The sequence below is a fragment of the Oncorhynchus tshawytscha genome, linkage group LG12 (assembly GCF_018296145.1).
Source record: "Oncorhynchus tshawytscha isolate Ot180627B linkage group LG12, Otsh_v2.0, whole genome shotgun sequence".
Lineage (NCBI taxonomy): Eukaryota > Metazoa > Chordata > Actinopteri > Salmoniformes > Salmonidae > Oncorhynchus > Oncorhynchus tshawytscha.
In genome coordinates, this window is record NC_056440.1 from 33,080,708 (window position 1) to 33,106,126 (window position 25,419).

Here is a 25,419-nt window from a genome sequence, read left to right on the forward strand (position 1 = left end):
ACCTAAGACAGGGATTTTTTACTAGGATTAAATGTCAGGAATTGTGAAAAACTGAGTTTAAATGTATTTGGCTAAGGTGTATGTTAACTTCTGACTTCAACTGTATATATTTATATATATGAGAAAATAAATAGTACTCTATTGTGCAATGGTCTTGACCCCTTTTTAATATCAAAACATCACAATAACCATACACCATTAAATACATCTACAACATAATGTAATGTATTGTAATGTAGGCCTAATTTTAGGCATGACCGCAGTTTACATTACTCAGTGTCTTCTCTGCTGTCTGTGTGTAGTTTTATCAGTTCTCTCTGGTACAGTAAGCTCCGCTCCAAATGGCTGTCAGTACAGCCATTCTACTTTTACTGGAGGGAAGCTTTAGAGGAAATGTACAGGATGTACAACAAGTGAGCACTGACTGAGCTTGTCCTGACTCAGCTCTTCTTTTCTGTCTTCCAGTAGCAAACTGTCGAGTCTTGGAGGGATTGCAGAGGTTTTCATCCATCCCCACCTACTTGCCTGTCAACTACCAAGTGATCAACGCAGAGTCTGCTTTCTTCCTGAAAGAGGCCAACCAGGAGTTCATGAGGAACTCCAGCCTGCTGTCGCGGACAGAGCCCTTCTTCATCTACCAGGCCCGCAGCATGCCCTCAGTAAACGCCAGCTATGGCCCCCTCTCTGTGGAGCAGCCTGTCACCCTGGAGCTCATCCAGAACCCTTGGGCCTTTGTGGCCTCCTCCATGTTCACCTTCAACTGGAAGGTGCAGACTTTCATCATCCAGGACAGGATCTACCTGTCCAACCCCAGGGTCCAGGTGCTGTTCTACGTGGCGGGCAGGGACTGGGATGACTACAGCGCCATCGACAAGCTGCCCTGCGTACGCATGTTTGCCTTCCACGAGACCCAGGAGGTGCGTGGCACATGCCAGCTGAAGGGGGAGCTGGGGCTGTGTGTGGCTGAGCTGGAGCCCCTGGCCGGCTGGTTCAGCCCCCCCAGCGTGGTGCCTGGGCGCCAGAGGACCATAGAGCTGGCCGAGGGGACCACAGTGGAGCTCTACTACATGTTACAATCAACAGAGGCAGGGGAATGCCACTCGGAGGAGGCCCGGAAAGGCAATTCCATCCGCTCGGATCAGGAGGGTCTGTTTGGCTCGTCCACCTCCACCCCAATGAAGAGGATCGGCAGTGTGCGTCTGTACCAGAGCCCTGCCGCCCTGGCCTTGACAGAACACAGGCTGGATAGTAACTTCCTGGTCATGGTGCCGACCACGCCCATGAGGCAGAGGGACACTGTCTCCGCCTTCATCACTGCCTCGGCCTTCTCTCCTGTGGAAATGTTCACCCTAAGGTAAGCCAATACATTAGCATAGTCTCTATTAAAGGTTGCTCATTAGACCAGTGCATATCTTCATACATAGTGTCTCTGCAATGCTGTATTACAGAGTGAATACATTTTTTAATTAACTTTCTGCAGTACACCCTAGTTGTAATTAAATTAGTAAACCCAGATTGTTTGCCAAGGATTGTAGGGCATTTGTAATGTTTGGCAGCTAGGCTGTTAGTCCTGATTTATTTGTTATCTCAGTGTTTTTTGCTGTCTCCAAAATTAAAGTTACTTTACTCAGTTTAGCCAAGCTTATATAACACAGCAAAAACAGGGAGTGGAGTATCTTTATCTAAGATAAATAGTGAAATTCAATGAAGCTGTAGGTACTAATTAGAATGTACAGATGAGACTAAGTGAATTTGATAATTAACACACAATGCAAATGAGGATGTCATTAATTAAAATGCATTCCCATTAGCGTAATCACTGTTAGCCTGATCTTAATCACGCAGGTTGAGAACATTTATAAACCATAAGAGATGCTGTGACTAGGGGTCAAGCCAATTTGTCAACCTGTGTAAATGAAAACAAACCAACTGGCTGATCCGATTGTTTTCTGCTAAGGTGAATGGTAATGCTGACCCAGCTAGCAATGAGGAATCGGCCCATAAGCGGCCCTGTTCTGGGGGGCCGGAACTGATTGAATCGGCCCGGAATCATGTGTCGGGCTCAGCCCAGAATCAAAAAGAATGACTGCCCAGAATCGGCCCAAGTACATCGGGCCTTTTCCGTCTACCGGAATTCAGCCGACTTTCCCGGCATCTTACCAGAATCCCCCCAGAAGCGTCCAGATGCAAATTTAACAAGGACGTCCCGGCCAGCCAAACCCTTCCCTAACTCGGACGACACTGGTCCAATTGTGCGTCACCTCATAGGTCTCCCGGCCAGAGAGTAGTCCCAATTGGCCCGAGGCCCAAGTAATACGTTTGGGCCAGATAACTCACACCAGAATTGGCCCGAGCTAAATCCCCGCATCCTAGCCATAAGTAATACTGCCAAAGGCGACCCTGACTCTTGCCACATGATGTCGGCCAAGTCTGACACTCAGCTGAGTGACCCAAATCTCAGACGGAATCAGCCCAGATCCACTGTGCTAACTGGGGACTGCACACGGCTCAGAGCGTATGATGTGTTGCACTGAAAATGGTCCGAGCGGGAAACACGTGCGCCTAATCGTGCGCCTAATGACTTCTGGAAAATGGCCGCTTCTGGGCCGATTCCTCATTGCTAGCTGGGTCGTTATGCACTTGGTCTCTGTAGCGCTGTCATTCTCTATTGTGGTACACTATGCGTGCATCTTTGAGCAATAATTTTAATGTTAAATTTACAGGAAGTTCAACCATAAACACATTCCCAGGTGTTTCTTTAGATAACCTCTCTGGGATTTGTGGGACTGGCGTCCCACCTCAATAACAGCCAATGAAATTGCAGGGCTCCAAATTCAAACAACAGAAATCTCATAATTAAAATTCCTCAAATATACATGTTTTATATACCATTTTAAAGATAAACTTCTTGTTAATCCAACCACAGTGTCCGATTTCAAAAAGGCTTTACGGCGAAAGCACACCATGCGATTATGTTAAGACAGCGCCTAGTCACAAAAAACCATAAGACATTTTCCAGCCAAGGAGAGGGCTCACAAAAGTCAGAAATTATGATATTTGATGATCTTCATCTCATGGCACTCCCAGGACTCCATGTTACACAATACATGTTTGTTTTGTTCAATAAAGTCCCTCTTTATGTCCAAAAACCTCAGTTTAAATTGGTGCATTATTTCAGTAATGCATTGTCTCAAATAACATCCGGTGAAATTGTAGAGAGCCAAAACAAATTACAGAAATACTCATCATAAACATTGATACAAGTGTTACACATAGGTTTAAAGATAAACGTCTTGTTAATCCAGCCGCTGTGTCAGATTTCAAAAAGGCTTTACTGCCTTAGAATTCTAGATTCCCATTGAAAACTCATTGAAAAGAGAGTGACCTCAAAACAAATGATTGGTTGGTTTGTCTTCTGGGTTTTGCCTGCCAAATAAGTTCTGTTACACTCAGACATCATTCAAACAGTTTTATAAACGTCAGAGTGTTTTCCATCCAAATGTACTAATACGATGCATATCCTAGCTTCTGGGCCTGAGTAGCAGGCAGTTAACTTTGGGCACGCTTTTCATCCGGATGTGAAAATACTGCCCCCTAGCCTAGAGAGGATAACAGCAAAAGCACAATTTGTACAGAAGAAGCTAGCTAGTTATGCTAACGTTAGCTAGCTAGCTAAATAAAAAAAGAATGTTTACAATGCCATGGCTGAATGCCTCTTGATTCAACTAACTTCCCACATTGATTTTAATCAGAACAGGACGTCCATTCCATTTAGCTACTTTGTTGTAATTCTCAGGTCAAAATATTTAAGCAAATTATCCCAATTCTAGTAGTAGTAGCGTGTGACTAGTTAATATTGAACAACATGTTTAAGTAGCCTAGGCTATATTATATTTTATATGAACAGGCTGATCTGTTGTTATTGTCTTCTGTGGAATTCATAAGGGAGTGAACTTTATTTATAAAAGGTTTACATTGAGAAAATCGGACCCCTCTGAAATGAAAATGGATGGCCACCCTTACAGCAAAATATATTTTACCAAGTGACAAGGTGGATAGCAGAGAACATGTCTCCCGTTTACCTTCACTTTTTGGACGGACCAGAGACTTAGATATGCAGTTTTAGAAACTGTTCTTCGTCCTGTAATATTACATGGCAACGTGGGAATTGTGTGGTTTTGCAGACCCCAGTGACAAGAGTAGGGATGGAAAGATCTCCTATATAGTAAAAACATTGCATTAATCTATTATCGTATTTGCAGGTCCGAGAAAAAGTAGCCTTATAAACATTTAATGCAGTTCTACATCATTTTACATATTAGCAGAATATGTTTTTAATACCACACAAATTACAAAAATGACAGGCTAAGAATGGACAAAGAGATAGGCCTATTTGTTAATGTTATCATATTTCTCCAATGCCAAATCGGCATGTCTTGTTTGCAACAAAACTGTCCCTGTTTGCAAATCATTTAATTTGAGACTTCATTGGGAATTTGAGCATGGTACTTTCAAAAGTTAAGCCTACATTTCCATCCCAGACAGAGTAGGCCTACCGATGCAGAAAAATGCAAGCTTTAGCTGCTTGCTTCTCTTCTTCCGTGGCCAACAAGAGAAGGTCACAAGTGTTTCCCTGAAGGCTGTCTGGATTTAAACATCTTCTATTGTACAAAAATGAATAGCTTATTCAATTGATGGTGATAGAATTAGATTACCTCCCAAGCAAAGGCAATGCTATCCCCATATGCATCTTACAGTTTGTTTGTAGCATAAAGCACTGCGGACTGAAGCGCTGTTATAGATATCTTTATATAATCTGGTCCGTTTTATTTCCTTCAAAATCTTAAACTAACAAGGGTGTGCTTTTTACCATTTTCTTTAATAAAAGGTGGACCTATGGCATACCCTCTATGGCATACCCTCTATGGCATACCCTCTATGGCATACCCTCTCATACCCCCTCAATTTGAGTCTTGGTTTTAACTTAACAGCCCTTCATTGATACAGAGGAAGAGTATTTAAAGATTGCATGGTGGGTGGAGGAATTGACTGACACATCTATGGATATAGCAGCCTAGAGCCTACTTTTGTCTGTCAAAAGTGGTAGGCCCTCTTGTTTCTTAAATAGGCTCCAACACAAGGCTCTCTTGTTTTTAGTAAAGTCTAATTAAAATGAAGACAGGTTAAATTCATTATGTCTACTCGAATTTGCCTGCTGTCTGCCCCATGAGCTGTCCATTTCTGATTGATTATGCCTCAACTGCTGCTTCAAGTATCTTCACCTCAATGTAGCTTACTCAAATCTGTCTTATTGTAAGGTCAATAACTCTGATAAATACATCATGGGCAAGAAACACATTATTTTAATTAAAACAAATTATAGTAGTAGCAAGCTATCAAAGTTGACCTCTGGTCCTCCTTCTCATCTTCACGCTCTCCTTCTCAAACTGAAAAGAACATAGGCTATAGACTCGTCCGCAAGCAAGATAGTGCCTTTTTTGGACTAGGCCCAATCAACAACAAAAATTGGGAAGAAACCTTGGACTGTTCTCCTGAACTGCCACCATAGCCCTACACTGCATAGCCATTGGTTAGGCAGTACACAATGGAATATCCATTGCGGTGTGTAATGCAGCCTAGTTTTATTTACACCATCCCAGCAGCTATCTTAGAAATCTAACTTTGCTCTGTGCTTCTCCGAGCATACACTTTGTAGCCTATGGCCTATAGGCAATGGATCATTTGATTGAGACCACACTAAATAGCCTGTAGGCGCGCTTGATATTGCACGCCCAGCAGAGAATCAGAGAAGATGAGCGACACTGGGCACACATTGATATACACTGAGTATACCAAACATTAGGAGCACCTTCCTAATATTGAGTTGCACCCCTCCAATTGTCTCAAGGCTTAGAAATCCTTCTTTAACCTGTCCCCTCCCTTTCATCTACATTGATTGAAGTGGATTTAACAAGTCACATCAATAAGGGACTATAGCTTTCACCTGGATTCACCTGGTCAGACTATGTCATGGAAAGAGCTTCTTAATGTTTTGTTCTTAATGTTTTGTATACTCAATTTTGCATAATAAGCAACTCATTCTGAACACTGAGAAATATTGAATTGTTATCAATTACAAATTACATGACTCTCCCCTGGACTAAATTAGAAAAATTCTAAACTCTCCCCTTGACTGAAATTGAAAAAGCATGACCCTCCCCCATTTTCCTTCAGGTAACCATTCTGTACATTTTTATCTGTCCCTAACATTGTTGGACAGATTTAAAAGCTCTTTGTTCTTTGTATCCATAGAGCCACTTCTTTTTTTCCTATAGTCCAACCTTCCAATCAGAAATTGGGAGGACACTCATTTAGAATGCCTGAAGCTTTAACAGTACTTAAGTGTGGGTGTGTGTGTATATATATATGTGTGTGTGTGTGTGTGTGTGTGTGTGTGGCAAGTGTTAAACTTCAAGAACATTGATAAGAGGGAGTAGGTCGACTTAGGGGCTCCGAGTGGGCTTCCGGCACACAATTGGCCCAGTGTCTTTAGGGTTTGGCTGGGGTAGGCCGTCATTGTAAATAAGAATTTGTTCTTAACTGACTTGCCTAGTTAAATAAGAAAATAAAAACATTGTTAGCATTAATAGCTGTATGTTACAGTTACTTTTGTATTGTTTATGGTGAAAATGCCATTAAAAACATTATGATACAAATTATGTTGTGTGTCTTTCCCTTATAAACAAAACATAGTATGCCTATAACTCAATGCACTGCTTTTGTTAATAGATTTTTTTTAGGGCCAAATTTGAGCAAAATTGAAAATAGATGAATGAGATGAATGAGATGAAATGCTATTAACTAATGTCATAAACCCAATTCATTATTTTAATTATTTGACAGCCTTAATAGGAACCAATAAACTTAGTCAAACTTCTATGATGGCATATAATATATTATATGTCATATGTTATCCAGAATGATAAGAACATGATTAAACATCTCTTCACAGTAACAGTAACTTACTCTGAGCCACTTAGTTCAGCAGTATACAGGTCAAGCTAAATATAATTACAGTCTGTCAGTGGTACTGTAAACAACTTCGGCTGTGAGTCCCACTCTCAGTCTTCACCTCCCTCAACTCCATGTTTACTCAGAGACACTTGCTGCGACAGAAAGCAGTAATGAGAACTCATTTTTTATGTCCAATCATAGCCAATGGGTTGTTTGATTGGCACATTTCTTCTGGACCCACTTTGATGTTTCCATCTTGTGACAACATGTCTAGGGTGATTGGAAGAGAAGGCAAGTTCGGATCTGGCCAAGCTCCATGGGTGATTAAAAACTCAGAAGTGGGAAAGATTATAAGTATACTCTTATTTGTATACTTACAAGTTAATTAAGACTGGAAACATAAACAAACAGATTGAAAGAATCTAATATGGATTGTGAAGTGATTGCACAAACTTTGTGACATTCACTTACTGAAGTGAAAAGTGATAAAACTAGACAATTTATTCCTTTGAAGAAACGTCCAAGTCCACCTTTCTTCCTTGTTTTTTTTTGGTGAAGATTTCCTCGAATTCATCAAACTAGACAATCTATTCCTTGGAAGCAACATCCAAGTCCACCCCTCTACCTTGGTTTGTTGGCTTAGATTTGATTGACTCTCTACCGGAATTTCTTGACGTCCAAGTATGATGTGATACATGTGTTAGATGGAACAATCCCCTCCACCAGACTCATCACAAGGGTCTCATCACTAACCACTGAATGACAAACTCCTCACTAGCAGAGTGTGACACAGAGCCAGTCTCATCAGTTTCCAGTCTCTCAAGATGAAGAATGTGTTACCATAGTATAGATATATTTTTGTATGATTGGAAATTCCCCTCTTATTTAAATACAAAGGAGAATGTTCCTCTCGGTGTTAGTAACTATTGATGCAAGGCTGCTAACATGAGTCAGTGTTGAGATTTGCAATTCCCATTGGCAAATACTATAAGGTATCTAAGCGGGGTTCAAACAAGTTTTGGAATCAGAGAACATTGCTGTACGCCATAATGATCCATCTGGACTGAATAGGATTACACAGGATTAAGCCTGATTATTGTTTGTTCTGGTGTGTTGATTCTCTTTTGATATTTTCCTGCTGTGCTAAGTTGATGAGTGGGTACTAACAGAATGTCAATACATAACTGATTGCCCTATCAAGTCCAATTATGCCATTTTATCTTGTTTATGAGTATTGGATTCCTGCAACCCGGCCTATTCATCTCCTTTTAAAAGAACAGTATTACAGAAAAAGGAGAGGAATAGGCCTAGTATCCAAGATTTGAAGGACAATTAACAGAAATGTTCAAGTAATACATAACAAGAAGTCATTAATTAACATACAGGGCACAATGGTAAATCTGATGCGCTCTTTGAAAATGGGGATGGATACAAGCCGAATGGAGTATGTACTGCAGGTACTGTAGGCCTATGTGAGTTGTGACTAATGAAAGAGCATGATGGGTAGACCCCACGATTAGACCATTATAATTATAAGAGAGACACCAGCCACATTTCTGTTGAACCAGCTTTTGTTATAGTAGGGTAAGAGTAGCTTACTAAGGGCCTGTTTTGTAATCAATCGAAACGGAAAACAAATAATGTTTACAGGAAAAAACCTTAACCCCTGTGTGGTGTTTGGGTCTGTGGGACCTATTTTCAGTGTTTACTAAAATAAAAATTACACAATTAATTATTTTTTCAAACTGAGACTCATTGGCCTTAGCTCATTACTGTGAAGAACATGCAAAATAACACATTTTCATTGAGTGCACACTTTGCACCCCCCTACACATTAATATTACATATGTGGTGTTCGGGTCCACTGGACCCAAGGGTAATAAAAGTGTGGAAAAGTGTGTGTGTAGGTGAAAACAAGTAAAAATGAAACAAAAATATTTGCTGTGTGCCTTCACTCTGTCATTTCCTCCTCGCTGGGCCTGCTGTTTCAACATAGCACCAAGAACCTGTCTGTCTCCCTGCCTGTCTGCCTGTCTCGCACTCTATACCCTTTGTGGTGTGTGAAACTACGCAATGTCTTGCGGGAACCTGCACAATGTTATTACAACACATTATTTCGATACATTGTAAAAAATTCTGTATTTTCCCAAACTACCCCAGCCAGGTGCAAATTTGGGGGATGGACACAACAAATAAATAGCTTTGTATGTGTGGCTCCTAACCACAATCAATCAGTATGGCAAAAATCATTTCTGCTCAGAGGCCCATAGAATTTTTCTTTGCAGAGAGAGAAGCTAGTGTGGAAGGAGTATCTTCCACTTTGGAAGATTAAGAATTTAATCTGTCAATTGGGAGTCTGACAGTCAGTTGGAAGAAGAGGATGAGATTGACCCTCATCCAGCCCCAGTACCAGCCCGTCAGCAGCCAGCCCCTGGACCAGCCCATCAGCAACCAGCTCATCAGCAGCCTGCAGGAGGAGAAATATGGATGTCAAAAAATTGTGAAAATGAATAGTCTTCTTGCTCAAGGACTGAGCCACCCCGCATGGTTACCAATGTGATAAGGATGCAACTAGGGCCGACGCGGATGGTGGTTACTGATGTGCAGGACATAAAGTCTTCTTTTGAACTGTTCATCACATACACCATACAGAACATTATTCTGGACTGCATTAATTTGGAGGGAGGTGTGTTTTTGGAGAGGGATGGAAGTAGATGGGCCAAACTCATTTACATGCATACTTTGGGGTTCTTATGCTTGCTGGTGTTTTAAGATCCAATGAGGAATCCACAGGCTCCCTGTGGGATGCAGAATCCAAAGAATCCACAGAATCCCTGTGGGATGCAGAAACTGGCAGATAACTTTTCAGTGCAGCAATGTCTCTGGAAAACTTCCACATTGTTTCCAGGAATATCAGCTTCGATAACCCAGACACCAGACCATCTCGGCGGCAGAGACACAAGCTAGCTGCAATCAGGTCAGTGTGGGACAAGTGGGTGGACCTCCTTCCCCTGTTTTACAACCCTGGGCCCAACGTTACTGTTTATGAGTAGCTTATGCCATTTTGGGACCTCTACCCCTTCAGGCAGTACATACAGTCTAAACCTGCAAAATATGGAATCAAGATCTGGGATGCCTGTGATACTGCTTCGTCATATGCGTGGAACTTGCAAGTGTATACGGGCAAGCCAGATGGAGAAGCCCCTGACAAGAACAAAGGGATGCAGGTTGTCCTGGACATGACACAGGGACTCCGTGGCCACAACATCACATGCGATAACTTCTTTACTTCGCACAAGCTGGGACTGGAGCTCCTCAAGAGGAAGCTGATGATGATAGGAACAGTGTAAAAAAACAAGCCAGAGCTCCCACATTAGCTGTCAAATACACGGAACAGGCCTATCAATACCTCTAAGTTTGTGTTCACGGCCGACACGTCCCTAGTGTCCTACGTGACAAAGAAAGGCAAAAATGTGGTACTCATGAGTATGCTGCATAGGGATGGGAGAATCTGTGGCCAGGAACATCAAAAACCAGGAATCATAATGGATTACAATGCCACAAAAGGAGCTGGTGCCCCATCTGCCCGACCCACAGAACCAACAACTCCAATAACAGAAGTACATGTGAGTGATGTCGTTGCATGTGTGTGTGTCTGACTCTCCTACTGCTGTAACTAGATATGTGAGTGAGTGAGATGTTAGTTAAATGCCTGAACTAAGTGTTTTCATTATTCTAGATTGCAGCCGGTAGCAACAAGAAGAAGCAGTGTGATGTGTGTGGACTCAAGAAGGACAGAAAGTGCAAGAAATACATTTGCAACACACGCACAGTACAACTCTGTCCCTCATGTGGTGTGTAGACCGGCCTTAATGTGTGTTGAATGGGGCTCATTATCATTTCCATAAAATGCTGGATGTAAAATGTTTCCTTACAAATATTAACCATGTATGCTGTCTATATTGTTTGTAATTGATATAAGACAACATTTAAGTATTAAATATTTTTACTGAAATTGTTATGGTTGTATTGTTTTAAAAACCCAATAATGTTGTGGGTCCATCAGACTCGCGAACATTGTGTGAATAACAAAAACATGAATACCACACAAGGGTTAAATTAACACCAAGACCAGCTTTTGGTTGGTCTTAAAAGGATCCAACCCTTTTTTTCAATTTTCGCCCAAAATGACATACCCAAATCTAACTACCTGTAGCTGGGGAAAATGTTGTTACCTACAACCTCATGCTATTCACATTAATCAAATCAAATGTATTTATATAGCCCTTCTTACATCAGCTGATATCTCAAAGTGCTGTACAGAAACCCAGCCTAAAACCCAAAACAGCAAGCAATTCAAGTGTAGAAGCACGTTGGCTAGCAAAACTCCCTAGAAAGGCCAAAAACTAGGAAGAAACCTAGAGAGGAACCCCTATGAGGGGTGGCCAGTCCTCTTCTGGCTGTGCCGGGTGGAGATAATAACAGAACATGGCAACGATGTTCAAATGTTCATAAATGACCAGCATGGTCAAATAAGAATATAATCACAGTGGTTGTCGAGGGTGCAACAAGTCAGCACCTCAGGAGTAAATGTCAGTTGGCTTTTCATAGCCGATCATTGAGAGTATCTCCACCGCTCCTGCTGTCTCTAGAGAGTTGAAAACAGCAGGTCTGGGACAGGTAGCACACCCGGTGAACAGGTCAGGGTTCCATAGACGGAGGCAGAACAGTTGAAACTGGAGCAGCAGCACAGCCAGGTGGACTGGGGACAGCAAGGAGTCATCATGCCAGGTAGTCCTGAGGCCTACGTTAGCTCAACGGTCCAGTGGGGGAAACACCGATCCCACCGAGGTTAAATATCCCCACCAGAACATGCTGAAATTGGCACTTTGCACATTTTTAAGGACACACCTCAGATACTGCCAACCCTCCCACCTCAGTCCAAGCAAGCTCATATAAAACAGATAAATTACCAATCCTGGCGCTAGGGTTTGAAAATAGAAGAGCGCCGGCTTTAACAGACGAAATTTCAAACGAACATGCGTTTGACAATTGTGCTGTCTTTAACGCCAGCCGAAAATAGAGCCCAATATGTTTTCAGCAATCATTGTAAGACTATAATTAGTGTGGTTATAAGGCATTCATAATTTATCATCCCTCAGTATTAGATGGTTTATATGCAAATCGGATTACCACAAAAGCTAGAGTACTGACTTAAAATTATATTTTCCCCAGGACATGTAGTATCATAAAGAAAGGCAAGTTCACTAAAGGAACGTGCCCTACTTACAAACAATTCAATCACACAGCATGCTTACCGCCGACCACACTATCTTTGTAGCCTATGTACTGTTGATCAATGTCAATGGATTCGCCACATAGCTTGCATTTTGACATAGATTGATGGGAGTCACACAGTGACTTGCTATTAGAGGAGGGAAGCCTCTTAAAACCTGATGGTTACTATGTCCCTGTCTAATGATCTAAATAGCCTCCTCATCCAAACAAGTGTAGAGTCCATATTTAAAACAGCCAGAGATGCATTAGCTTGAAGGTAGCTCAATAACACAATGCAGTGTTTCATGATGACACTCAATACGCTGAGACATTATGAAGTGAGGCTCAGGTTTTAGAAGTTCTTTTGAAACCACCTCTGTGTGATCAGAAAGCTGTCGTTAGAGGTCTTTAGCATGACCTCTGACAACAGAGAGAGCAGTGCCTTCAGAAGGGCAGATTGAACACAGGGCACTGAGTCGATATTAGCATCAATACAAAGATGGAATAACAGCTTTTGATTTCATGCTTCCTTCATGTAAGGTCTCTGATTTTTCTAGACTGAGGCCGTGTTTGTGTCCGTGCGTGTCTGTGTGCATTTGTGTGTCTGTGGCAGTGCACAGCTGTGTGTTTGCGAGTTTTGGTGTATACAGTATGTTTATTTGTTTGTGTCTGTGTATACTTGTAATGCCAGATAAATAATCTTGCTTCTCCCTTTGTAATTTGTTTTAATCATTTGCCTCCCACCAAGAACAGTCTACAAAACATTGGCCTGAAAACAGATTTAAATTAAACTTGGAGCTGTCAGCTGTGAGAAAAATTGGGAAGTGTGTGTATATGTATGTGTGTGTGTGTGTGTGTGTGTGTGTGTGTGTGTGTGTGTGTGTGTGTGTGTGTGTGTGTGTGTGTGTGTGTGTGTGTGTGTGTGTGTGTGTGTGTGTGTGTGTGTGTGTGTACTCGGGAGCGGGTGCACACTCTGAATGCCAATAGCATGAACTACTTAGGGGAATCAATTTGCCTCATCTTTAAAAGGCATTGCATCAGTGAGCATATTATCTGCTATTACGCTTCATTATGTGTGCTGATGGACAACAGTGAACTAATGTTTGCAGCGTGGCCTGACAAATCAGCAGGTGCAGGATGCTATGACTCAGAGGCTGCTCAGAGGAGGGGAATGGGGGGTGGAAGTAGGGACCTGCAGAGATGCCAGGTCTTTACTAAAGCTTCAGGGTTGAGTGTGTTAGAATGCTTGGCAGGAGGGTGCGCAGATTACTTGTTTCACCTCTTGTGAGAGGAGTGTTGTTAAATGACGAATTGTTAAGTGATTTAATTTGATTTCGAAAGGTTTTCCTGGACAGGTTTTTACCTCTGATTATACAACATCATGACCCAGAATGCCTCAGTAACATTGCTCTACAGTTGTGTTGGTTGTATTCTCTCTCCTTCTATTCCAAACACTATTCCAAAGGCATACCCTAGGTATTTCTCTAAACCTCTCCTCTGCTCCAGGCTTTAGGTAAGGTTTTTTATTAGTCACTTTTATTATAATAATTTGGTGGGTGCTTATATTTGTCCTATTTCCCAGATGTAAAACTATGTATTATACACGTGTGAATTGCAATTTTATTTTTTTGCATATACCAATTACCCTGAGAGAGGGGTCACAGCCAGGGTCTGCCATTATCAACAGTGACCCTGGAGCAATAAGGGTTAAGCGCCTTGCTCAAGGGGACATTGACAGATTTTTTTTACCTTGTTGGCTCGAGGATTCAATATTGCGACTTTCCAGTTACTGGTTTTCATAACTGTGACCTTAATTGCCTACTGTCTGTAAGCTGTTAGTGTCTGAACAACCGTTCCGCAGGTGCATGTTCATTAAATGGTTATGGTTCATCGAACAAGCATGGGAAACAGTGTTTAAACCCTTTACAATGAAGATCTGTGAAGTTATTTGGATTTTTACGAATGATCTTTGAAAGACAGGGTCCTGAAAAAGGGACGTTTCTTTTTTTTACTGAGTTTATGTATCCTGAACCCTGTGGTGGTGGTGCAGCTCAACTCTTTAGTGGTGCAGCTCAACTCTTTAGTGGTGCAGCTCAACTCTTTAGTGGTGCAGCTCAACTCTTTAGTGGTGCAGCTCAACTCTTTAGTGGTGCAGCTCAACTCTTTAGTGGTGCAGCTCAACTCTTTAGTGGTGCAGCTCAGATCAGAGATCCAAAGGAGATATTGTCTCAATTCTCAACACTCTAGATCTTCCTTGAATGTATCTGGTCAACAGCAGTGTGCTCAGTATGAGTATCAGTATGGCCATCCAAGGCCAGGGTAAAGGTGAGTGACTTTTACTGTGGCCTGAGCCTGACACGGTGCACTGCTTTAAACTGGACCCATATTTACCGTCTGCTCAGGGTTTATAGAGGAAGGAATGTCTCTCTCTCTGTTATAGTTTGTGTGCTTACTGCACAAAAGACCAGACTGTACGAAGGCTGATTCCTTTACTGTAACTTTATTCATCCCCCCTCTCTCTCTTTGTAACTAGAGGGAGGACACAACAGAACAATATTTCCATTAGGACGATAAGTACAGAATTAGATGGTTAAGTGCTTCTGTGTAGAATAATGGACAACAGTAACCAATGCCTGTGTGAGAATACAGGACCTTGCTTATGGTGTTAAAAGGCCAAGCGAGTGAGTTCCTATCCAAAAGCTAATGTTAAAACATTCTGATCTGTCCCAGAAGCCTGAAACTTACTCCAGGCCCATAATGGGGTAATGACATTTCAGCACCATAATCATCTACTATAAACAGCTATGAAATCAGATGCTAATTTAGTTGGAGTGCACGATAGTTATGTGATGAAAACCCAAGTGAATGCCGCTTCATATAATGTCCATGGTGGCAGGTAGCCCAGCGAGCATTGGGCCAGTAACAGAAAGGTCGCTGGTTTGAATACCTCAGCCCGACAAGTTGAAAAAATGGGTGGAATTTGTTCTAGGGTTTGATGTAACACTATGGTTGACCCTTGAAAACAACACATTTCACTGCACCTATCCAGAGTATGTGACAATAAAACATCTGTATTATTCATAGCTGGCCACATTCTGATGAAACTATTATTTCATATGAAATTGAGATGTAAGCACCCCAGAGATCAGATGGTTGAGATGAGATAAAATATCCAAACCTGAGATGGATTCATATGGCATTGAAGGCTGTACATGAGATGGTTAGATCGATAGGGTGACAAGCTGATCTTTAGATACTGAGGGATTTGTTGTGAGATCTACCAAAAGGCAGTTGTGTTTGTCTGTAGGTTCACAACATGCAAAATGAATCACAAATTGCAGCTGGCATAAATTAAATATCTTTCCTCCCTACAATTCCAATAGCCAATAGAGCCATTACCAGAGGCATGGATCAGTTTGATTATTGTGTGTCTGATTTTACAGCTGCCCAATTGCCCAGTGCGCCAGTGTAATTTCTTTGTGTGAGCTCATGAGCACAATGATAAATGTGTTCAGTAGAAAGGGACAAAAACACAGCCCATTTGAGCATGCAGCAGATCGTTTTACTGCTAGCAATTCTCCTCACGTTTTCAATAAGGCAGCACGGGAGGCTCTACTAGTTGACAAAATCCAACACCTTTTCTGCTGAGCTTGTCTATTGGAACTTAGCCCATTAAGGTCTTACATTTTTATTAGCCGGAAGATTGGATCACCTGTGGCCCAGCCAGCAGGTGACACATGTCCTGTTAACAAACAGTCTTGCCAAAGTTCCACCGTCTGTCTGGAGAGAAATACTGTAGTGTACCACTCATTCACTGGGCTGAGCAGGGCCCTGCCCACTTAGCCCCCTGGTTCAGTTACTCACCCACCACACTGCATGCAGATTCATATGGCCACTTATCACCTGTAAAGACACTTGCAAAATGCAATGCTGTTGTTTAATATGGCCCTCGCTCAGACTGCGCAGATAAGATCACTACTTACTAACATGGCCTGTGTTTTAATTCTTCTTCTGATGTTGACTAAACATAACACTTCTTCTTCTATTTGTGAATATGCTAATTGAAAGCTGACCAGTGTGTGACACCTCACAGGTATAAATGTTCTCTGTGGGAAGTTAATGGAGGTCAGACTCTTGATGTCAAAAATAAAATAAATAAATAAACGCTAATAACAATAGAGCTGTACACTCTTAGTTAAAAAGGGTTCCAAAAGGGTTCTTCAGCTGTCCCCATAGGAGAACCCTTTTTGGTTCCAGGTAAAAAATACTTTTTGGTTTCCAGTAGGACCGTTTTGGGTTCCATGTAAAGCCCTCTGGAAAGGGTTCTACATGGAACCCAAAAGGGTTCTTCAAAGGGTTCTCCTATAAGGACAGCTGAAGAATTATTTGAGATTCTATAAAACACCTTTTCTAAGAGTGTAAGGAATGGATCTTAACACATCTCTATATGTTCATTCATTCAAGTGAATTAATTATGTGCAGTACGACTGAATTAAATCATGATCATATATTCTATTCAGTAGAGAGAAATAATTAAAGGGTCAACTTATTCAATCATCATAGTGTTGTATTTCCCTGCTGCAGACCGTTTTTTCCCCTCGTCTCTGATCAAAGCAATATTCTTATAATTAATTACAATCTCTAATCCATAATAATGTCACGTGGCCTTTGTTCAGCTCCAATTTCATTATTTTGCTGATTGTGTTAATTGATTCAAGATCACCTTAGATGTCCATGAAAAGCATGTTGAATCACAAAATTAAGTGTTAGCACTAATGGCAGAGCATTTTGATTAGGGAATTGCGAAATCTGGTAAAACAAGGACTTTCATGGCCATTTATTAATCAATTTAGACTTTTTCTGAATCTATATTCAGAGTTGACAGATAAATGTTTTCTGACTCATTAAATGAATTAATCTGCTAAATAGATTGGGTAGAAAAATCAACTATCTTCCTCTGAGGTGGGTGGTGGGAGGAGTTGCTCATCCTAATATACTTCTGTTCATTTTCCTAAAATATTTTCAAAAAGACCACCATGCATGGAAATATATGTTGTACATTGAGACACAGAAAGTACCATACCATTTCCTTTCATTGATGTTAGGACTAGATTACCAGAATGTACGGTATGTCTCCAGGCTACATATACCTCAAGTAGGTTATCCGTGTAGATTTGAAGTAAAGTGCATTTCATGAGTTCTCACTACCAATTAACCTCATTTGAAAAAATGTGAGAATTCTAACATTGTTTTCCATTTCCTTTGAATGTCAAGTGCATTCTGTCACCACTGTGTAGCATATCAGTGAATAGATTCAGAAAAGCATACAGAAATGGAAAAATAGATTTGTATGCTATAATTTGCAGTTTGGGATCTTAAAAGAAAGAGTCATCATGGTGTGCAATGTGATGTGTGAAAAGCCCAAGGACATATTTTGTGGGAGCCCACATAATCACTGTCTGCCCTATGTTTCTATTGATTCTAAAAGGGATGGTTGTGATGATTCTGCAGCTTCAGCCATGGGTAGAGGGGGGTGTATTCCATTTAATTAGCCCCCCCCCCCCACTTAAAGGTCCAGTGCAGCCATTTTTTATCAATAAAATAATTTCTGGATAAAAAAATATATTACCCTACTGTAATAGTTTTCCATTAAAATGGACAAAAAACATATTGTGTAAGGACTGTCTGGGAGTGGTCTGAGTGGGGAGGGGAAAACTGAAAACAAGCCTTTTTTGGCAAAAAGGTTTGGAACTCTGTTGTTGGTATATTAATCAATTTGGCGCCTGGTGATGTCACCTGGCAAGCCGGAACGCCACCCATGCAAACCTGCTGATTATAAGGTCCTGTGTAGATTGTATATTTAAACCAGCAACAATAAGGAAAAAACACTGATCAATGTTTACAGTGTTAGTTTTATCAGGTGTTCTACAATATTAGGGCTGTCCCCGACCCCAAAAAATCTTTGTCGACCTAAAGTCGTCTGTTCGATTGGTCAAAATGTTTAAACGTGTATTTTTCCCATATATAGACACACCTTAAGTGTTTTAATAAAATCAACTATATGCATTGAACTTGTCTGATGCTTTAAGCTTACGGTTTGATGAAATAAGACAAATGCCTCAAGCGAGCGCCAGAGATCTAGATAACCCCCCTAATCTTAACCTGATCCAACTATTCTTCTCCCGCTCCTGCTGGCTTTCATAGATTCTGCAATTACTCTCCTGAAGTTGCCGGTAATAGGCTACATGAGGAGCCGGTAACCTTTTTCATGTGAAAAGGTTGCCGTTGTGAAAATAGCACCGACAGAGAGGGCTGCCATGTATTTTTATTTTTTATATATTATTTCTCACATTATTAGCCCAGATTTGTTTTGTGTAATTACATTTTGCCGGGAGGAACTATTGGATATCAGAGCAGTGGTAACTCACCAGCACTACCAGCATTATGATCACTTTAATGTCTATTGTTCCCGAGTGGTGCAGTGGTCTAAGGCACTGTATCTCAGTGCTTGAGGTTTCAGTACAGACACCCTGGTTCAATTCCAGGCTGTACTACAACTGGCAGTGATTGGGAGTCCCATAGTGCAGCGCACAATTGGTCTGGGTTTGGCCGGTGTAGAATTTGTTCTTAATCTCATATGTATAAACAATATTCTATTCTACTCTATTTTAGGCTATGCCGCTCTGACATTTCTCGTCCATATAGTTATATATTCTGAATTCCATTCCTTTACTTAGATGTGTGTGTGTATTGGGTATATGTTGTGAAATGGATAGATATTACTGCACTGTCAGAGCTAGAAACACAAGCATTTGCTAAACAGGTATATGTGACCAATAACATTTGATTTGATTCCACAAATCTGCATGCCAGTTATGTTTATCATATGCACATTTTCAGAAAACTGTTTCATTTAATTTATAATAACGTCTTCATATCTCAAAAGTATTGTCATGTGGTTAATCAATATTCTATTGAAATCTACATGAAAAGAATTGCTATTGCCAACTATGTAAAAATAGCCTACATAAATCCAACAAATAAATACATTGAAGCCTGCAGGTAGAAAATATCCTGATACAAATAAATATTCTATAAATCTCATTGATTACACATCGCGTGTCTGGGACGAACTTGAAACATTGTATCAACTATTAAGTTGGGTCCAGCCCGAAGCTTCTTGCAACATTATATAAAATATTATGGTCCCTCAGAGTTTCCACTCCAGTGAACTCGGGACAGACACAGCTGTAGGCTATTTGCGCAAGGGAAAAGAAGCAGTACTTGACTTGAGCAGGAGCTCACTAGAACCGAGTACCAGCACTTCACATTTTCTACTGCTTGAGCTCCTGTTCTTCTTATAGAATATTAGCTTAAAAGTATTGTGGAACTCCAGCACCTAGATATATACAGTACCAGCACCCAAAATGAGTACCGGAACCTATTTCAGTCCAAGTCAAGCACTGCCAAGAAGTAATCAGGGAGGCGTATTTTATGACATTTCCACTGAATGAGAGCATGACATTTTTCCCTTTCACACCAGAGTGGTTATCGAAAGGGAGTGAGCTGGAAAGATTTTTCAAATACATTGAGGAATTTTTTTATTTCTCAATGGATGTCAAAACAGACTTTGTTTGCTTGCTGTTTGAAGTGAAGAAAACATGACTTTGATAAGCTCCAGAGGTCAATTAGTGGTGGTGCGTTAAGCCAATCAGAAATTATATCAGATCCCCAAATGAGCACATTGTATGCCTACATTTGCGCGCCGGCCAGGTAGCCTATAGGCCTACTTCTATGTTTGCGCGTCCTTACTCAACATTGACAGGAGCGCTCCAAACAAAAGACAATGACTACATTGACAAAACTCGTAAATGGAATGAAATAAACCAAAACGTATTCCTCACAAGTGTAGCATATGTTGTGCACTCTGCAAACAATGTGTTCACTGCGACAATGAGAACGGGAAGACTACAATAATAACATTGACTGTATTAAAATAAATTACCATAGTCAAAGTAATAAACATTGTAAATGAGAAATTATCGAAATTAAGGTTAAATGTAATGGGGAATTGATATACACTAACAATCAAATGCAAACAATTCACACAATGAAGTTATGAAATAATGAATGTGCACAAATTGGCGGGAGAGAGCACATTCGGGACAGAATGCATTGTGCATCTGGGCGCATGGTCAATCCATCGACTGCATTGGCCATGCAAGCATTTAGGTTGATATAACCTCAGCAGAAGTCAGATCATTCATACTTTTTGCGCTACCGTCAACCAATCATGTCAATGCGGAGCTATACCGAGCCCTCTGCATTGTAACACAATTTGGGAGGCGCATGGCGATGTGGTACAGAACTCGATTTGGCCTCTGCATGCTTCTGGAAGTTCCTTAATTGCATTATCCCCTTAACAAGGAGTCCCCGACCACATTTTCAGATCAAGCATGAATTGGCTGTTAGTCTGGGCGTCTGCAATGGATTAGTTCAAGGAGACTCGAAATTGAGCTCAGGTGCATCCTGTTTCCATTGATCATCCTTGATGTCTCTACAACTTAATTGGAGTCCACCTGTTGTAAATTCAATTGACTGGATATGATTTGGAAAGGCACACACCTGTCTATATAAGGTCCCACAGTTGACAGTACACAACAGAGCAAAAACTAAGCCATGAAGTCAAGGAATTGTTCATAGAGCTCTGAGACAGGATTGTGTTGAGGCACAGATCTGGGGAAGGGTACCAAAAAATGTCTGCAGTATTGAAGGTCCCCAAGAACACAGTGGCCTCCATCATTCTTAAATGGAAGAAGTTTGGAACCACCAAGACTCTTCCTAGAGCTGGCCACCCATCCAAACTGAGCAATCGCGGGAGAAGGGCCTTGGTCAGGGAGGTGACCAAGAACCCGATGGTCACCCTGACAGAGCTCTAGAGTTCCTCTGCAGAGATGGGAGAATCTTCCAGAAGGACAACCAACTCTGCAACACTCCACCAATCAAGCCTTTATGGTAGATTGGCCAGACGGAAGCCACGCCTCAGTAAACGGCACATGACAGCCTGCTTGTAGTTTTCAGAAATGGCACCTAAGGACTCTCAGACCATGAGAAACAAGATTATCTGGTCTGATGAAACCAAGATTCAACTCTGGAGGAAGCCTGGCACCATCCCTACGGTGAAGCATGGTGGTGGCAGCATCATGCTGTGGGGATGTTTTTCAGCAGCAGGGAGACTAGTCAGGATCGAGGCAAAGATAAACAGAGCGAAGTACAGAGAGATCCTTGATGAAAACCTGCTCAGGACCTCAGAATGGTGTGAAGGTTCATCTTCAAACAGGACAATGACCCTAAACACACAGCCAAGACAACACAGGAGTTGCTTCGGGACAAGTATCAATGTCCTTGAGTGGCCCAGCCAGAACCCGGACTTGAACCCGATCCAACATCTCTGGAAAGACCTGAAAATAGCTGTGCAGCGTGACGCTCCCCATCACACCTGACAGAGCTTGAGAGGATCGGCAGAGAAGAATGGGAGAAACTCCCCAAATACAGGTGTCATTCCAAAGAAGACTCAAGGCTGTAATTGCTGCAGAGGTGCTTCAACAAAGTACTGAGTAAAGGGTCTGAATACTTACGTAAATGTCTAAACTGTTTTTGCTTTGTCAGTATGGGGTATTGCGGGGGGGATATTGAATTAATTTTAGAATAAGGCTGTAACCTAACAAAATGTGGAAAAAGTCAAGGGGTCTGAAAACTTTCTGAAGGCACTGTATATGTATACTTTACTGTAAGTTGCTTTGGATAAAGCATCTGCTAAATGGCATATGTAGTGAATGTGTGTGTCTTTTATTTAGCTGTCTGGCTGCAGGCGGAGATCAGGCCAGATAGACTATGTTCCTCACTTCTCTCCTCTGCTGGGAGAGTAACCCTCTGTGCATCACATGTCACCACCACTGCCAGTCCTTTCCTTCTCCTCTCTGACCTACATTAAATACTATGGTTTTGTGAATAAATGCCCTATAAGCTTCTCCATTGCATTTAAAGTAACTAATGCGATTTGTAAGAAAAATGGTGTGTGTGTAATTCAAATTTTGTGGTGGCCTTCTATCTCCCTGCCAAATAGTCTCTGCTGTATTCAAGCTCACACTTTCATTTTACCAAGAAGATGTTTCTTTAACATCATTTGCTCAGTGTTTTGTTTCCATAGACACCACCTCACCTCACTCAGTCACAGGTGAAGAGACTCAGTGGGGTCATATTTGCGAAAATTTGAAAAAGTTTTAAGTTTATCCTGGACCTCCATCTCAAAATGTGCATCATCCAATTACAATCGTCGATGTAGTTGCGTGTGATAGAATGCCACATTGTAGCTCGTCCCATCAGGTAACCTGGCACAAGTTAGCCCTATGCTAACCTCACCAGCTGACAGTGATTATTTATATCCACCAATAATTTTTTCAAATAGGTCAACTTGGCCACCAGAGGGATGTTTTAAACTTACAAATTGAAGGTTAATTTTTGTTCCACTAGCTCTGTAAAGTGTAGTGTAGAATACTAATATTAGAAAAATTCAGAAGGGACATTTTCGCATATGACAAAATCCAATATTTTTGCCTAGCCGTTTCATACACATGCATGCGCTTTCACAGCCATAACAATGTAGGAGGATTATATAAAAATGTATGTTTTGTTCATATATCGTAAAAAAAAAAGTTTAAGACGCTTGAGGTCATGTCAAATAGCTGTAATTTACCCCTTACTGCTATCACTAATTACTGGCATAATCTATTAAGGCGGTAAACCCAGATTTGGTGAGATATAATGGCTGTGAGTTTGAATCCCCTCCCGGGGCAAGGATTTTGAGGACAAATGACACAGTCAAATAACGTATATGGGAAAAAGTAGATGATTATAAAAATAAAGATCAGTTTTTTTTGCATGGGCTGCGTCTCCACTGCGTCCACCTATGTGTGCCTTCCACATCTGTGGTGGAAAGTGGCAGAGCTACAGCCCTGTTTGTCAGACCAGGAGAAAAATCGGAATGGCCAACAAACTAATATGACAGCACTATCTAAATAACACAATGGTGTTCTCCATTGTTGTGGACGGAATTGCAGAATGTCCACATGAGACCTGGACGGAATCTGAAGACAAAGTGAGAGAAATGATCTTGGACAAACTAAAGATGGACCACAGGAAGATTGAATTGGAGCACGCCCACATGATTGGAAATCCTACCACTGGTCCAGGTGACAGGCCCAGGCCAATAGTGGTGAAGTTCCTGATGTTCAATGATAAAGTACTGTAGGCATTCTGAAAAGAGACAATAACTTGAGAGGAATGTACATCTTCCTCAATGAGAACTATCCTGAAGCTATGTGCCAGATGAGAAAATAACTTATCCCAGCCATGAAAGCTGCCATAGCGCATGGGGACATTGCTTACATGCCCTATGACAGGCTTATTGTCCACCCTCCCTCCCAAAAGCCTGGAAGAGTTGAAATAGCCAATCCTATGAGTTCGAAGCTTCAACCTCACAGCGCGCAAGCACACACACACACACACACACACACACACACACACACACACACACACACACACACACACACACACACACACACACACACACACACACACACACACACACACACACACACACACACACACACACACACCAACTGATTAATGGACTCTTGAATGTTTTAGTTTTTTTCTCTTGCTTTGTTTATTCTTTTCCATATCTCTGAGAAGCTACCCAAGAAAGAGCTGAAACTATCCCATAATAATATATGTATCTTTAGAAATAAAGTTAATAAAATCAATAACTTACTAACATCAGATAGCATTAATATATTATCAATTTCTGAGACACATTCCTTTGATACAGCAGTAGCAATACAAAGGATAAAACATCTATAGAAGAGACGGGAATGCTTATGGGGTAGGTGTTGGTATAACAACTCAGCAAAAATAGAAGTGTCCCTTTCTTAGGACCCTGTCTTTCAAAGATAATTAGTAAACATCTAAATAACTTCACACATCTTCATTGTAAAGGGTTTAAACACTGTTTCCCATGCTTGTTCAATGAACCATAAACAATTAATGAACACGCACCTGTGGATCGGTCATTAAGACACTAACAGCTTACAGGCGGTAGGCAATTCAGGTCACAGTTATGAAACCTTAGGACACTAAAGAGGCCTTTCTACTGACTCTGAAAAACACCAAAAGAAAGATGTCTAGGGTCCCTGCTCATCTGCGTGAAAGGTTCTTAGGCATGCTGCAAGGAGGCATGAGGACTCCAGATGTGGCCAGGGCAATAAATTGCAATGTCCGTACTGTGAGACGTCTAAGACAGCGCTACAGGGAGACAGGACAGACAGGTGATCATCCTCGCAGTGCAGACCATATGTAACAACACCTGCACAGGATTGGTACATCCAAACATCACACCTGTGGGACAGGTATAGGATGACAACAACAACTGCGAGAGTTACACCAGGAATGCACAATCCCTCCATCAGTGCTCAGACTGTCCGCAATAGGCTGAGAGAGGCTGGACTGAGGGCTTGTAGGCCTGTTTTAAGGCAGGTCCTCACCAGACATCACCCGCAACAACGTCGCCTATGGGCACAAACCCACCGTTGCTGGACCAGACAGGACTGGCAAAAAGTGCTCTTAACTGACGAGTTTCTGTTTTGTCTCACCAGGGGTTGATGGTCAGTTTCGCGTTTATTGTCGAAGGAATGAGAGTTACACTGAGGCCTGTACTCTGGAGTGGGACCGATTAAGTACTGGTTCTCGACACTGCCCTGTGCAACTGGGTCCTGGACTTTCTGACGTGCTGCGCCCAGGTGGTGAAGGTAGAAAACAACATCTCCACCCCACTGATCCTCAACACTGGGGCCACAAGGGTTCGTTCTCAGCCCTCTCCTGTACTCCCTGTTCACCCATGACTGCGTGGCCATGCACGCTTCCCAATCAATCATCAAGTATGCAGACGACACTACAGTGGTAGGCTTGATTACCAACAATGACGAGACGGTCTACAGGGAGGAGGTGAGGGCCCTTAAAGTGTGGTGTCAGGAATATAACCTCTCAGTCAACATGAACAAAACAAAGGAG

The 25,419-nt window shown here is 41.6% G+C and overlaps 1 protein-coding gene across 1 annotated transcript in view; it reads left to right on the plus strand.

Annotated features, from left to right (window-relative positions):
- Positions 1-472: 472 nt before the first annotated feature.
- The window catches only part of si:dkeyp-14d3.1 (transmembrane protein 132D), a 175,018-nt gene continuing 150,071 nt past the window's right edge, over positions 473-25,419 (plus strand). The window contains exon 1 of the mRNA XM_024438905.1: positions 473-1,354. Within this exon, the coding sequence (XP_024294673.1) occupies positions 591-1,354 (764 nt within the window). The 5' untranslated portion in view covers positions 473-590. The remainder of the gene's footprint in view (positions 1,355-25,419) is intronic.